At 38.2% G+C, this 17,008-nt stretch overlaps 1 protein-coding gene across 11 annotated transcripts in view; it reads left to right on the top strand.

The window, feature by feature from the left end:
- Positions 1–17,008, top strand: part of Ryr2 (ryanodine receptor 2) — a 575,348-nt gene that overhangs the window by 509,518 nt on the left and 48,822 nt on the right. For 6 of the 11 annotated variants that reach the window (XM_040755595.1, XM_040755594.1, XM_040755596.1 and 3 more), the window contains 6 exons: positions 38–137; positions 1,696–1,775; positions 3,653–3,729; positions 4,503–4,576; positions 14,083–14,163; positions 15,340–15,428. In XM_040755595.1, coding sequence (XP_040611529.1) covers positions 38–137; positions 1,696–1,775; positions 3,653–3,729; positions 4,503–4,576; positions 14,083–14,163; positions 15,340–15,428 — 501 coding nt within the window. Of the gene's footprint in view, positions 1–37; positions 138–1,695; positions 1,776–3,652; positions 3,730–4,502; positions 4,577–12,934; positions 12,968–14,082; positions 14,164–15,339; positions 15,429–17,008 lie in introns of all 11 variants that reach the window. The other 5 variants (XM_040755590.1, XM_040755588.1, XM_040755589.1 and 2 more) reach the window with 1 other exon arrangement.

Raw genomic sequence — 17,008 nt, 5'->3', positions numbered from 1 at the left:
GCTAGCCACTACATAAATGGTTGGAATTTGTGTTCAGGAAAAAGAAATGGAGAAGCAGAAACTACTCTACCAGCAAGCCAGACTTCATGACCGTGGGGCAGCGGAGATGGTACTTCAGACCATCAGTGCTAGCAAAGGTAAGATTTGTTTCTGTCCACTAAGGGGGCATCATTCAGAATCAGCAAAGATGAGGTTTATATATGTCTCACAAGGAATGCCACTCAAAGCCAGTAAGAGTAGGCTCATTCTGGCCCACTCCTGCCAGAGGGGAGGCTCCATTCTCTAGTTACTGTACACAAAGTCTATGTTCTATTAAAACTTTATTTACAGTGCAGATAGAGGCTATACTTGGTCCCTAGGCCATAATTTGCTGAATTTTGATAGAAATGTTTAGACATTTAAATGAATCTTTTAAAATTAATAAAAGAGTGTTCACCTCATTAACCAGTCATTTCAAGATTATTTTCCCACATTAGTAACATCTTTGTGAAAACATTTTTACATTTCTAAAATTATTAAAAAGTTACAAAAATTAAATCACACAATAAAATTAGCCAGACACAATATACAACTCAATGAACTTCTGTATAGTTATAATACCTACTTGGAGCAGAACTGTGGCGCTTCACACTCTTACATTTTTCACTGTCAGATATATTTTCATGCACTTATCTAATGAGTTAGAACTAGAGAAGCAAATAACTTCATATTCTCCTTCATGACTCATGGATGGACTTAGAGTGGAGAATATTAAGCAAGATCACACGATCTCAGAAAAAACTACATGTTCTCCCTCATTTGTATCATGTAGCCAATTTTATAGATTATAAATTTATTTTGTACATTATATATAAACAAATGGATATGTGATCACAGTGTAACATGTAGAAAAGAGAATAAGAAAGGCCAAATAGTGAATGTTGAGTAGGGACTGAATGCAGTAATGGACACAAGTGAAACATTTTTAATGTTACTTGTACTCAAATGGAAAAGGTAGTGATAAAAAATGGAAAAAAGTTGTGTTTTAATATAATGTATATGTTATTAAAGCCCGTTGCCCCTAGTAGAGGTGAGTAGATAAAACTAAAATACAACCAATGATAGACAACTAGGTTTTTGTCATTATCCAATCAGCCTAAAACTGAAAATATATGTAAAAACAGTATAGCGTTTATTAAAAGTGATTAATGAAAATGATAAAAGTTAAAATGTAATACTTTTGAAAGAGGGCAAGACAGTTTCCTTCAGGAGGGCTTTAAGTAGCTTGTATTCATTTAATTATTGTCTTAATATAGATATATTACTATCTTAATATATATTTTACATTTATCATATAAGCGTTTACATATATGTATATATATGATAAGCTTTGAACCTTAGTACTTCTGGTCTCAGTATTTCAAAGTAAAGTTTTCTTCCTGTTCTTTCCTATATCTCCATGTAGTTTCCATCCTTGAATATATTACATGGAATATAATAAAAATGTTAGCAGTGGAAGGTTGGTGTGCTTTGATTGCCTTCATGTTTTTGGGCACATTCATCAGTCAGCCCTCTTTCCATAAAAAGACTTATATGGGGCAATCAGTACTTTAAAAGTATGTTGTGTTTTTTTTGTTTGTTAGTTTGTGTTCTAATGCAACATAAGTTAGCATCATGAGAGAAATGATAAGAATTCTATTGTTTCTATAATTTAAGGTGAAACTGGACCAATGGTAGCTGCCACTTTGAAACTGGGCATTGCTATTTTAAATGGTGGGAACTCCACGGTACAGCAGGTAACTAACATCATCCAGTAAGCCATGCGATACAACTTTCTATTTACCTTACAAACTTTGTTAGCACACATCCCTTGTATGAAGTGCTAAGTTTCATACTGACATTTTAAGTCAAATACCTCATGTTCTTGTCCCCTCTCCCCTTCCCACTAAATGTCTTCCTTTCCTCCACACAGTCCCCTTGACTTTTAAGTAGCAAAGCAGTACCTTCCCCTAACCCTTGAGTATGCCTGTTATCTCATATATACAGTTGCTTCCCAAGTAGAAGTAGAATTTTGTTTGATAAGTTTATCACAGGATGAAACCATGTGTTGAAATGGCATTACTAACTATCCAAGTCCTATGATATGGCACAGCTCCAAAACACAGTATGTAGTTAAAGATGGAGTTACTAACCCTCTGGTCCCAGGCCCTTGAAGACAGAAACATAGTTCTCTGGTGCCCCCTAGCTTTGTGTGAGAATATCACACTGTACATAGCCATGGTAGGAAAAGAATAAAAATCTCAAATTCAATGTGTGCATTCTACGAAATGTGAATCTCTGTTGCAGCATCATGAAGATGAAAATCCAAAATAAAACCATCATGTATAGGGGGAGAAGTATACTTTTTATTTGGAAACCCTTAAACACAATATCCTTACTAGGGATAGCTGTTTTGTGATGCTGTGTAACAAGCAGCGGACGAAACAGACCTAACCATTGCTTTAGGATGTTTTGAATACATGATTAGCCAAAATATTGGTTGTGGACTCTAAACATCTCTCTGAGAAAGGAGAAGAATCGCTGAACGAGTCATTGGTTCCTGCTCTACTTCAGATTCTCCGGTTGAGATGGTAAAGGATGAGGCTCTACTCCATCAGCCCAAGGTTCCTCAACTCGCCATTGCTGGTGCTGCTTTCAGAACCTGCAAACCTGTGCACAGTGTCCACATGAACCTTCAGGTTTATGTGTGCTAGAAATCTGAATCTCTGAATACTTAAGTAGTGGCAGGAATGAATTACCAGTGTCATTTCTCCCTACATGGTGCTCATGGTTGCTCTTGTTCAGTTACAGCCACACCTGCCAGTCACATCCATCTTACTCCAAATGCTTACCATTATGTTATGGGAAAGATGGAAATAGTAATACTTTTGTGCTTGGACTTCTTTTAAACCTTTGTTTGGGAATAGAAAGCATAACTTCATTATTTATACAAACTTTATGAGCAGATAATATTTATACATAATGGTGGGTTTCATTATGACATTTGTACACACACATATAATATATTTTGATCATGTTCAAAATATATTATTACCTTCTTTTGCCCCCCTCCCATTCCCACTGTTCCCCTTCCTTTTCCCAGCTTGTTGCCCTTCTGCTTTCTTATCTTTTGCTGTTGTTGGCCCAGTGAGTTTAATTAGGGTTTAATTACTCACAGGCACATGGGAGAAGGGTTACTCACAGGAGCACAGGCAACTTGCTAGTGGATATACACCACTGAAGAAAACCTTTTGCCTCCTGCAGCCACCATTAATTACCTAAAGATCCTTACAGAAGGATAGGTCCCTGGTTACCTCCATGATGGAATGTTAACTATTCCAATTTTGTGCAGGCCTTGTGCAAGTAATCATGGTGGCTGAGAGCCAGAGTTCAAGTCCACATTGTATCTAGAAGATGGTGTTCTACATTACTCTACCAGCTTTTGCATTCATTCTGCCCTTTCTTTTGTGATATTGCCTGATGGGGTGATAGAGATGTCTCACTGCAGGCTGAATGTCCCAAAGTCACATATTCTCAGGATTTCAACCACTTACGAATCTCTGCATGTTTCTTTACTTGAAAAGCGAGTAGCACATTTGTGCTAAGCAGCCATGTGCTTTCTCTGTTTCTGTAGAAGATGCTGGATTACCTGAAGGAGAAGAAGGATGTAGGCTTCTTCCAGAGCCTGGCGGGCCTCATGCAGTCCTGCAGGTGAGGATGTGTGGTTGGTCTTGCTTTGCCCAGTGGCTGTGATTCAAAGTATTTGTTTGGTATTGCACACAGTTATTAGACAAACAAGAATTGTTCACGAACAAAGACTTTAAGAGAGTTGGCAGGTGGTGTCTTGTTGCCTGTCCTGTTTGTAGAGTGCTAGTAACGTCTCAAGTAACACTTTAGTAGATGTTTTCAGAGTCCGTGGGCTTAAACAGGGACCCTTAAGAATGAAGTACATTCTCCATACTTATAAGCCTTACAGTTTTAAGACAAGGTAAAACAGAAAATCCTATTGAATATTATTTGGGAATTTTGAAGGACATTTTAATGGGGCCATTTCTCATTTTGTTTTCATAATGATCTCTAATCATCTCACAGCAATAGTCATTTTCCATTTTTACATCATTTAGAATCATTCAGAGAACATTTGATTGACAAGCCTGATAGAAGTTTAATGCAAACAGTGTCAATTGCAGAAACACAATCATTGTATTTCTGTGTATTTGTTAATGATAATGTTCTCTCTGAGCAGAAATGTATGAACCTTGTACATGACTTTTACATAGATCATTCATTTTTGGCCCTGGGGAGAGGCTGGCTAATATGCCACTAGGAAACTGAGAATGGAATGCAGTAGATTAGGAACTGTTTTCAGCATATGCTGCCATAAAATGCACATTTGAAGGCATTTTCGTATGTCGGCATTTGCCTTCCTAAACAAAGAAAATGACCTATTTGTCCTGTAAATGTCTTCTTCCTTTTGATTGTAGTGTCCTCGACCTGAATGCCTTTGAGAGGCAAAACAAAGCAGAAGGACTTGGGATGGTGACTGAGGAAGGATCAGGTATTGATCACTTCAATGGAAAGGGCCCTTGTCCCTGTTCTTCCTGAGATATGTTCATTTGCAACTACATCTTCAAGGAGGGAGAGCCAGAGCTGTTTTTAAATAGACAACATGCTTAAGAGCTGATTTGGAAGTTCACATGGGCCACACCTCTGAAACCTATATTCTACATTAATCCTGATACTACTGTCAATGTCCTTTCTCTTAGTTAGGTAGTCATAAAGAGATAACAAAACCAAAGTAACATGCAAGAAGAAATAATATTTCACTTTCTTTGGCCATTCTAGCAAGCTGTAAGTTCATCTTCTTCTCCTTAGGACAGTCACCCATTCATCTCCTTCAGTCTGTCCCTCTCCGTATCCCCTCCCCTTTGGCACATTTACCCTTCTCTCATCTTTTCAAGTCCAGATCTGACTTGATTAAAAGAAATCAAAGTTGTTGTTTTTTATAATTGTGAGTGCTTTATTTAGGCATTTTCCAGAGTTCATGCCATCTAAGAATGTTTTTATCAATAGAAAAATTGCCATGTAAAAATGCCCTAAAAGCAGGTGTCATCAGTGGTACCCAGTTCATTTTAGGAATATTTATTAAGAAAAATTATCTTTAAAGTTTTTGCTTCAAATTCTTTTTATTCTTCTATGTCTGATTTTAAAACCATTTTAGTGTCTGCGTGGCCCTATCTGTTTTTCTGCTTCTGTTTGCTTGGTCTGACTTAGACTTGGCACAGTGGCAGGCAGCATAATAGTTTTGGAACATTGCATCCTTTCTTGAATTAATTTTATTTCAAAAAGTAAATGTTATGCCATCTGTCATTTGTAGCTTTTTCTGGCTATTCTGCAATATTGTTGAGTGAACTAATCTTTTTATGTTTGTGTATTTTTGTTCTCACCAAGAGGAAAAAGAACCTTTTCTTCCCATCTCCTATCTTTTGTCACTGGGACATTTGTGCTCCTGCTAGATCCATGTGGCTTCAATGCTATTTAATTCGTGATGTTTCATAAGTAGGTCCAGCCATCACCTCCAAGCCATCGGGTCCTTTAATCATTTCCTCCTGTCAAGAGTCTAAATTTTCCAGTGCTTTCTTGTCCCAGGGCCCCATGACAGAAATGAGGGATATTAGAAAGCTCGGGGCACTTGCCTGCCTGCCTCTAGCCTTTCAGCATCCTGGCGTTTTTAGTTGCACAATACCAAAAAGCAAATGAATCTTCTGCCCAAAGTCCCCACTCCCCAGGTTAAAATTCAAAGTTAATTTAGTTTCCCCTGTACTTATTATAGAGCGTTTCAGCCCGTGAGCAAAATCTAGTTGTTCAATCTCGTACTCTATTTATATCCACTTCAGGGATTGGGGAGATGGCTCATTGGTTAAAGTGCTTATTTCTCAAGTGTAAGGACCAGAGTTTGATCCCCAGAACCCACATAAATGTTGGATGAGCATGGTAGCACACCTGTGATTCTGACCTCTAAAGGGAGAGACATGGATTTCATAGAGTAAGTGGGCTAGCAAGACAAGCGATAGGTGATCATTGGGTTTGACCCAGAGACCTTGCTTTAGCGAATAATGTGGGGGTATATTTTCCAACATCAACCTCAGGCCTCCACTTACATTTTTACCCATACACATGTACAAACACACACACACACACACACACACACACACATACACCATGTACACATAGAACAGAAAGTGACAAAAGAAAATAGAATCAATCATTTCCAACAAAAGGAAACTAGACACACAGAGAGCCTCCTCCTGGGTCAACCAGATTGAATTACAAGAACAGGGTTTAGTTCCCAACCAGAAAGGCCATGACTGTGGTCACTTAGATATGACAGTTATATACATCTCTCACAAAGAGGTTGGTTTTGTCTCTGTGATTATTTTTTATGTCATACACAAATTACCTGGATTATTAAGTCACTCTTCTATTCTATATTTCCTAAGAATAGTAAATGAAAACCCTACTTTCAACTTCTTTCTCTTTTCCATTTCCTTTTCTTTCAACTACTGTCATGTACCACCTTCCCTTCCTCAGTCATCACTCATGAGCGTGGTAACTATGAAAACTAGGTGGCTGCTTGTTTATTTGCTTTTTGTTTAGGCTACTATGTGTACGTACTCAGTAGTGACTGTTTTGTCCAGTTTTTCTTATTTATTGTCTGTTTTGATAAGTAGATTATGTAGTGTCTATCCTGCATTCTATTTCTTTTGTTTAAATATTTTCAAACCCAGCTGTCTTCCTTTCTTCTGGTCTTATTTCTGTGAAGTATAACTATTATTCACATACAAGGTATGAAGGGGCTAGAGGATTTAAATAACATTGTTTTTATTTGTTCCCTGTGTTTTTTTTTCATTTACATAGTGGTCCTCAAGGGCACCCTGTTTGCAACTGTCGTGTGAATGAAGACACCCCAGAATGTGTGTGCCCATCCATCCCCATGTGGTGTGTCTATCATGAACATACTGTGGCTTTATGACTGTATCATGTGCATGGCAATCTGTGACATAGCAGGAGTAGTGACCTATGACCAGCCAAATGTATTCTGCCACTGGCCTTCCACAGGGTCATTTTTCTCTTCCTTTGAAAATATCACAGATTTAAACAGTCCTTTGGCATAAACATTGATTTTCATCATTGGAACTAAATTAAAAAAAACAACTCAAAGTAGTGTTACTTTACTCTTCAAAGAAACAGTATTTTCAGCCTCTGAAGGGCAGTGCAGGAACAAGGGAAGAAAGAAGGGGTGAGTTGTTTGTTTATTTATCTATTTATTTATTTATAGTGGAACCTAGTATGTCAAGAAGGCTTTTTGAACCAAGAGACACATTGGAATGGTTAACTGATCCCTGATCTCTGAAAGTAGTACTGCATCTTCAACTCTACTTTAAGAATTCTTAAAGTGACTCACTTGGGATGTGCGTCTGTCATTCCAGTACTCAGGTCATTAGTTTTATTTAAAATTTTATAAAAGTGAAGAAAAACTCACACCTCTTTGGAGAAGGAAAAATTGTTCATCCTTCCAAAAATACTTCACCCTCCATTTAAGGCTCTCATCACATAGTGTGGGCAATAGAGGAATAATGAATAGACCATGTCTTCTCATCCTGATGCACTGTTTTAATGTAATGACACCTGTTCCTGGTGGTCATAATATGACCACAGTTACAAAATTCATGAATTCACAAGAATGAAGGTTCTGGTGTCCGCAGCTCCTTCAGTAAGGGAAGCTATGAGCTGGATGTTATGGGCGCAGGTACAGATGAGTCAGAAAGGTGACCTAACTTGATGGACATCACACAACTGTGCTGCAAGGCCAAGGTGGAAATGTGGGGATGCTGCCTCATCCAATGAATTTGTGAATTCTGTGAGCTAAGCCAATTTTTTGACTTGTTGTTGAAGCTTCAAAATCTTTCTTTTCTTGTCTTTCTTTCATTTATTTTATTGAAAGTTTTACTGTTATTGGTGCTTTTCCTAATCAGACCAGGAGAGTTACATTAGGAACCAGGGGTTATTTTTAGGTTTCTACATAAAGAGTTTGGACAGATGATGTGCTTTCTTGTTTTCTGACTACAGTTGTTGCCATGTCAATTTGTCCCTTGTCTCCTCTGCATTTCTATGCTCTTCTTAATGTCTTCCGTTTTGACAAAGACCTCTACCTCTCAATTCAAAACAAACGAACAAATAGAAAGACACAAAAAGAAAACAACAAGCAAACCTTTAGCAACTGTGTTTGGTAACTATGGTGTATTCAGTATCGCCCTTCCTGCTCTCTGTATATTGTATATACAATGCCACCCTGCTATGCATCCTGAATTCCAGGACAGTCTAGAATATGTAGTGAGACCCTGTCTCAGGAAAAGCGAACAAACAAATATGCAAACATACAATGCCTATATGAATATTTTCATGTCATTCTTGGATTTTTAGCTTAGTCTTTCTCAGAACCATTTAACCATTTAACTATCAACTTGAAAGTGTAGTTTTTCTTCTTTAAAAACTCTTCTGAAACACAGCAGAAGAGATTATGTTTTGTTTTGATCATTGTGTGGATGTCATAGGCAAGATAAAACTTTTATTTGCTTCTGTAGAATTTGTTTGATTAAAAATAAATTCCCTTGTAAACATTAAACCACAAACATCCCTTTCCCATAATCTCAGTTCTCTTTAAAATATTTTACCCTGAAGTTTTAATATTTATTGAGATTGCTAAATTCATATAAGGTTGAAGCAACAAATATTAACTTTTAATTAATTAAACAGAAATGATTCTACTAGTCTTGAAGAATTGGCTACCTTAATTTTTATTAATTTTTTTAATTGCTTCATCATGTTTTCTTTCCACCAAGATTCTAAATTCCATTCAAAAGTGAATATTGTTGTCCTATATATTTTATTCTGCCTCTTGCTTTTTGGAATGACTTTGATGTTGGTTCATGGAACCAAATGAGTTTCCTTTTGAACTTTTGAGGCACTCAGTGGACTCTGAATGTTTGAGATATGCTGGCTGGTGTCCTAGGCACTGGAGGAGGTAATTTTGAGAATCCCATGTTATAGAGAGATTTATAAGCATACAACTTCAGAACAGTTTCTTGGTATGAGTGACCTGACTGGAAATCCCTCCAACTGGGGTCATGACTTATCAGAAGAGGGATGAAATCTTACCAGAAGTGGGAGTATTTATGGAGAAGGAAGCCAGAAGTTCCCTGTAGAGGGGGAAACACATGAAAGTTTAATGTTCAGAATAAAAGTGAGGATTGTGAATACTCTGGTCAGATTGAAGAGTTAACATGATTAGTGGAGATGGTAGAAAGAGAGTTATTGATGTCATTGTAAAAAAAAAAAACCAAAGTCATGCCTCAAAAAAAAATAGGAGAGAGTTTATTCTGGAGTCAGGTATGTGAGACCATATCTTAATATGGTAAGAATTTCACATAGGTTATATTTTTGGGGTGGGTGTTGTTTGTTTGTTTTTATAGTAACAGAAAAAATGAAGTTTTAAATAAAAATATTTTAAATACATTGATGGAAACATCAAGTAGGTGAGTTACAAAGGGTGAAAAACTCTCTGCTGTAGGCCTCAGCTCTTATCTGGTGCCATTTGGTTGAATGCCTGGGGTCTGTTTGTACCTTACAAAGGATTTACCTAATAATCTTAGGGAATTTAAGTTGCCTTAACTAGCTTTTTATGGGGCTGGAATAGTCCCAGATAGTTTGGTTCTAGATGTGAAACAATTTGCCTCTCCACAAATCACAGAAGTTCTGGCCACATCTGTCATTTAACCTCACAGAATGTTCAACATGCATGTTTGTCTTTTTCTGGGAACTTCAGTTTATGAAGGGAAACCTTGGTAGATGCTCTCTATCCTGCCAAGAAATTTCTGTTCCTTTCTGGCACCATAGCATATCTCTAAATAAGTGACCATTGTGTGCAGTGTTCGGTGACCCAACTGGGATGAAGGTCCTGACATCCCTGGTAGACAAATGTGTCTAGAAAGTTACCCTGGCATTATAGTATAGAAATTTCTCAGGAAGGCCATTGTAATAAACAGAATACATGTCCTCCAAAGACAGTGGTCATGCCATAACTGTTAGAGAACCCTGAGGTATGTCTAAGGACAGACAGCAGGGATATCTTCAGAGTAGACTTTTCATTAGTAAAGCAATACAACTGTTTATCTGGATAGCATTCTTGGTGGGTTGGTGCTTTTGGACTTTGAGGCAGCACTGTGGATGAAGTTGATCACTGTCTGAAGGGAAGGAGGTCAGCTAGAATGCTGATGAGCTAAGACAATGAAGGACAGCAAGAATTTCAGAAAGAAAAGTGACCACTGAGATGCCAAAGTTCTATCTGTAAGAGAAGCAATCTCCCAAAGTTTGGAAATTGCTTGCAGCTGTTTTAATCCACTTGAGTAACAAAATGCTCAGTCTGCTGTCTTTTTTATTGTCTTGGCCTCTGAAATAGGAACATCTTGTATACAGAATTTCTCACTAAGTCAGTTTTAGTGAAAGTGTTCTGTGGAATTTATGAATTGTTATAAGTACAGCCAACTTAAATACACTGTTTAAAAGTCTAGGCCCTTTGACCTTTGACTTCTTTGTTTCAAAGTTTGACATTTACTCCTTGACTGGGATTTTTATTGCTGTGATTAAACACCATAGCCAAAACAATTTGGGGAGGAAGGGGTTTATATAAGCTTACAATTCCCATGTCACACTCTTTCACTAAGGAAACAAGGCAGGAACTGAAGATAGGAACCTAGAAGTAGAAACAGAATCATAGGCCATGGAGGAATGATGCTTAGTGGATTATTCCCCCAACTACTTTCTCAGCCTGCTTTCTTACAGCATCCATCACCACCTACCTGCTCATAGGTAGTACTTTTCACAGTGGGCTGGGCCCACCCTTATCAGTCAAGAAATTATACCACAGACTTACCATAGGCCAGTCTTGTGGGGTGATGTTTTCAACTGTGACTCCCTCTTCCAAAATGACTCTAGCTGTGTCAAGTTGACATACACCAAACAGCACATTCCTATTGTGCTTTGGAAGTTTCAAAGTACCTTTATGAGTTTGAGCCAAGTTAATTGCTCAAACACAAAAATGAGAAGATTGGGAGTTTGTTCTCTATAGCAAAGTGGGGAATTCAAGGTGAAAGATGCTTATATTAGTTCTTTCTCCTGTTTCTGTGATCAAACATCCTGCCAGGGGCAACTTAAGGAAGAAAGGATTCAGCTTGGGTTCACAGTTCAAGGGCACAGTCTATCATGCTGGGAAGTCAAGGCAGCAGCAGCTTGAATAGGTGGTTACATTGGAACCATGGTCAAAAAACAAATGCTTTATTCAACTTAAAGATAAAATCATTTGTTGTATAAGCTGGATAAACCAACTATAAGAATAACAGTGTGTTAATTTTATTAGGTCACATAAAAGTGAAATCACTCTTTCATTCTTAGTTAAAACAAATGATGTCTACCTAGTTTCTTCACAATGAAGATTTAAAATACTGTGACTGCTTTATCCTTTATCATGCTCCTTTATCATGAAGGTGACTTCCATAAACTATAAATACAATTAAGCATAAACAAATAACAATCTCTCAGACAGGCACACTGCTCCAGTCTTTACTGTGTTATCACCACTGCTCCTCATGTCAGCCTTTTAAAATGGTCCTTTTTCCATATTGTAAAGATACTGCAGATGATGAAGAGCCGCTGGCAGGGTACTTGGTAACTCCATTTTATAGGCAGAAAGAACTAAGATGCAAAGAACAAACTCCTCACAAGCAACAGCATCTAAATAATCCCCGCTGTGTGATAGTGTTAGACATCTTTAGCTGCTCATAAAGTGAAGTAGAGAGCTATCCTTCATCATATTCATATCAGCCCCCAAAGAACATTATACATATTCCAAGACGGTAAAAGCACTTTCAACTCCATCTATCTCTTCCGTTTCATCACTTGCTATTAATCTTAGTTTGTTTCTGACAGAGGGATTTCCTTTGCATATATCACAAAACAGACCTGTTGATTGTGCACCATATGCAGACATAAAGCCATCTCTGTCTCTGTTACTAGAACACATACTGGCAGCATGGGTGATGGCAGCATTTTAATTGAATAGCAGTGAGTACATGAGGCAGAAGCATGCTAGTATATACCTGACATCACTGAGAGTGAGCAGAGGCTTGGCCCATCACCTTCCATCCTTCTGCCCTCTCCCCCATTCTTCTGCTGTGTGTGGTGTCATTAAGTAAGTGAAGTTTCTCATATGTGTTTAAGCTTACCATGAGGAAAGCACTGCTGTGTCAACAATAATAAGTTTGGTTATAATTATTTCACATTAGGCACACAAGTAGACTATCTCAATATCATTACTTTAGAGTTATTTTTCTGACTATTTTCCACAAGACTTATAGTTGCCATTAGTATTTGGAACATTGAAAAATACAGGCATATGCTATCTTCCATATTCTTAAATAAAAAATATCAATGGGCTCACAGGGAAAGAATCAATTGTCTGAATGAACTCATGATTTTTTTATTTCAATATCATTTTGAAGAGTCTTCTGATTTCTATGGCTCATAAAAATGATACCCAGAACCATCAGTGGAGAGTTTAGCTAATCAGCCTAAACTGTTCTCCTATCATGGACCTAAGCATTAAGGAATGGACTTATCAGCCATTTGTGGAAGTTCCTCTTAATCTTTGAACTTGCTGCATCATTAGATTGGTATACTTTGCAATTTTATCATATCTTGGGGGTGAATAGGGAAACAAGTACAGTGATTATATATACTTTTTAATGTTTACATTAGTTATCAAAATGGTTTTGCTTCCTACCCCTACCATTATATGAAGCCTCTCACTTTGAAAGTCACAGACTACGGACTGGTAAGTCCATCAGCTCTCTTGTCTCCATGATCATTCATTTTTCTAGCTGAGCACATGAACATTGGTTGCATAGTGTTCTTTCTAAACCCAAACAATTTCCAGCCTGTGAAGTTATTCTTTTATTTTAAAACTTTAGTACATCCATTTACTGGCAGAACAACTTTTTTTGGTCATTTTGCTTTCTAAACAAATATACATTCCTAAGAAGGCATTCATAACTTTGACATTTTTTTCCGATTGCACATTTTTACTTTAAAAATCAGCTTTCATTTGTGTGATGCTGTTTCATGTTTGTTTCTTTCCTTGTGTTTTTGTGTCTTGAAGGAAACTGTGATTGTGAATTGCAAAATAGGTAAGGGATCAAGACCTTTCCCAAGTGTTCATCCTTAGTCATGAAGTATTTGTAGTTTTTATAATTCAATGTGGCTTCTGCCCGAGGGCTGTCCATCTTGTTTTCTTAACTTTCTATGTTAGTGATCAGATATCAGCTGAGCCTGCAAGTCTTTCTTGGGGTTTCACATGGGCAATGCCCCCCATCCTCTGAAAACACTTCCCAATAGACATATCTCTATTTGAGACACCTGAGGTGCTGGCTTTTTTAGTTGACAAGATGATGAAAAATTAAAGTGAGTTGACCATTTCCAGCAGTTGGTGGTTTTCATAATGATCTCCTAATTATTATTTATTAAAAGAACCCTTGATGCTATTTCATAGATACATTAGCGGCTTTGCCGTGAGCCTTGTAAAGATACCTTGGGAGCAAAGCAAGTCTAATATTTATAAAAGATGTAGAATTCATAACTATTCACAAAACAAGGTAGTGAGGAAGGAAGTCTCAACCTTTGGGTTTTGTAAAATGTTGCCAACCCATGCTGCTGCTTTTAACAGAGAGAAATCTGCGTTTTAAATTGGCCTGTTCTTTTCTGATAAAGAAAAAAGTTCATCTATCTGCCAAGCGCATGATCCTAGGAGCTTCAGATAGAAGCTTGGTGGCTGGGCCTTGGATCTGTTCTGGGTGCAGGAAGCTGCTAGCTGGATATGCAAGTTTGTTGGAGGTGGGGGCAAGAGGGAGGGTACCCCGGCATGGTGGCATTCATCCTCTATCCTCCCCACAGGAGAGAAGGTACTGCAGGATGACGAGTTCACCTGTGACCTCTTCCGATTCCTGCAGCTGCTTTGTGAGGGACACAACTCAGGTGGGTGATCTGCAAGCCTGGCTGATGATCACAAGGAAGTGACTCTTGCCGCTGTGACATCAGAAACACATAGCTTCAATCTGCAGTTGAGCTTCTCATTTGGTGGGATTGAGCATAGTTTTGCAGGCACTGAGCACTGTGCCATGACAGCTGATGTGTGGCACTGCTGCTTTAAAAGTCTTTGCATAGCCTTTCCATATCTCTGCTCCCTGCCCCATCCCTCCCCAGTCCCTTCTTTCTTCCTCTCCATGCCCCCTTCCCTTCTCTCCCTCTCCTTCATCACCCTCTTCCACTCTTATTCATTCCCTTCCCCTACTCCCTGTACTTCTACTCCCTTTCTCACTCCCAGTTTTTGAGACAAAGTCTCAGTGTGTAGCTCTGGCTGGCCCCAAACTGGCTGTGTATACCATCCTGGCCTTGTGTTTACAGTATTTCTTCAGCCTCTGCCTCCCAAGTACTGAGATTGCAGGTCTGCACCATGTACCTGGCTTCACTTGATTCCTCCCAGTATTGTAATGTTAGAGAAAACAAAGGATGTGAAAATAATAATAATAATAATAATATAATTACATATTTTCACAGTAATGTGGACACCTGTCTCTTTTGTGCTAGTTTTATTGACTTAGGCATACACTTGCTTATGTTGCTTGGTGTGTTTCTACTCCTGGTTTTCAGCCTGCAAGTCCAAAAAGACAAGAATCACACCTCAACATTGTCTTTCCTTTCTAAACATTTTGTCTGATACTTGAGAACACAAGATTCCTGAATTAATAATTCTGTTTTATGTCCTCAGTTAATGGAAACCTTCTTGGTCACTTATATGTCCAGAGCTCTAGAGTGTAGGATAAGATGATGTTAGCAATGTCTTAATCCAGAATTAAGCATTAACGTTCTATGAAGCTTCTAAATATGTTTTTGGAGATGATCACTGATTCTGATTTTTGTTTATATGGTTGGAAATCAAATCTAGCGTCTTATGCATGTGAGGCAGACTCCCTACCACTAGTTAACTGGTGATTTATAGGAAGTACATTTCATGTTCACACAATCATAACAAACATTACCCTTGGCCACCCTAATGTTACTGTTAAGGGCATCTGTGATTTGTAGGGTCATAGGGTCACCTTATTTTGTACTTCTGTGGAGGTCTTAATAAAAAAAATTGGTCTTATGTAGATTTTCAAAATTACCTGAGAACTCAGACTGGCAACAATACAACTGTCAACATCATCATCTCTACTGTGGACTACCTCCTCCGAGTGCAGGTAAGTGGTCAGACCTGCTGGCCACAAGTGGCACAGGGATCAGCTGGCCAACCGCAGAAGTGCTATTAACTGGGTTTGAATGTGTGTGGATTTATGGCTAGATAAGGTGTGTGTTTTATCTTTGATCACAACCTTCCCATAATTCTTAGGGAAAACTAGCAGTACTTTGGCCTCTGACCATCACTCCAAACATGCTCATTATTTTCTCTCTGTTTATCTGTCTTTGGTAACCTCTCATTTTGAGCCCAGTGGTATTTTAGATTCATTTCTGTTTTATGAAGCACTTTGATGCATGGTTCCTGCTTCTTGAGTTGAGACAAAACTGGGGAGAGTACTTGAAACATTCCTAAAAATAGGACAGTCCATCCCATGGCCACCCTGCACGCAACTTTGACATCCCAAGCTTAGTTTTACAATTGTCTTAATATTTTCACCAATTTAAATTTTACCTTAACGTCTTGCTGCTTAGAAATACTTGTGGCATTGTACTTATGTGTAACCTGTTTGCCAGGTTGGAGCTGAAGGGATAGGGCTGTACAATGACAACAACTCCGTAAAGGTTCTGTTTCTCTCACTTTCCTATAAAATTGCCGGGTCCAGTATTAAACAAACAAACAAAAACCTGTAAGTTTAAAACTTCCAGTTTTTTCCTTGATATTTAAAGAAAATTATTCCCCCTGGTACTAGGATTCCAACCCAAAGTCTTGAACTTATATTGTGTCCCAGGAAGCCTTTAAACTTGTGGTTTCTGTCCTAGGTTGTACCCAGACTCCAACAGCTGAAATCATAACATGGCATTATCAAGCCAGGCCTATATGGCTTTGAAAATAAAGGAGTATGACCATTTTAGTCTCTCTTCTCCTCTCCTCTCCTTCCCTCTGTCTGCTCTTTTCTTCAACTTTATCTCTACTTTTGCCTCTCCTCTTTCCTTTCTTCCTCCCTTCTTCCCACCCTCAAACTATTTGTCCCTCCCTCCCTCCTTCATTCCTTCCTTCTTCCTATCTTTCCTCTCCTTAATAGGAGAAAAGTCTAGTATGAAACAAGCAAATCAAAGGTCACTTCTGAAAGCATATTTGTAAGTTCTTTAAGCCTGTGTCATCAAACTCAAATGTAGTTCATATGTTCAACAAAATTACATTATTCATTTATCCAACAAAGGCTTCTTCCAAGTGTGAGTATATGTGACATATCTGTGAATATCAGTCTCACAGGTATTGGTTTTCAGCTCTTATTGATCATGAGCAGGCTAGTCCTTGTCCTTAATTACAAGACAGGAGAACTATGGAATTCTCTTGCTGAAATACTCCTGGCTCCTCTGGAGAAAAAGGAAGGCAGATATCTGTAGCAAAAACAAAATAAAACAACCCCCACCCTCAAAATCATTGTGCCATGGCCTGTCTGCTTGCCAGAGTCACATTATAAACATCCAATTTCACTCAGTGGACAAATACATTAGTCTTCCTGAATTATTACAGTTGTCAAATTCAAGGTTATCTGGGAGTAATTCTCAAAGGTCAGTTCTCTTCTTGTTATTTTGAGGTGGTTGTTTCTGGGGGTGCTGGAGGTTTCCACACTGCATG

This window comes from Mesocricetus auratus, unplaced genomic scaffold (genome assembly GCF_017639785.1).
Source record: "Mesocricetus auratus isolate SY011 unplaced genomic scaffold, BCM_Maur_2.0 Super-Scaffold_100013, whole genome shotgun sequence".
NCBI lineage: Eukaryota > Metazoa > Chordata > Mammalia > Rodentia > Cricetidae > Mesocricetus > Mesocricetus auratus.
Note: the sequence above shows the minus strand (reverse complement) of the source record. Positions and strands in the feature narration are given on the sequence as shown.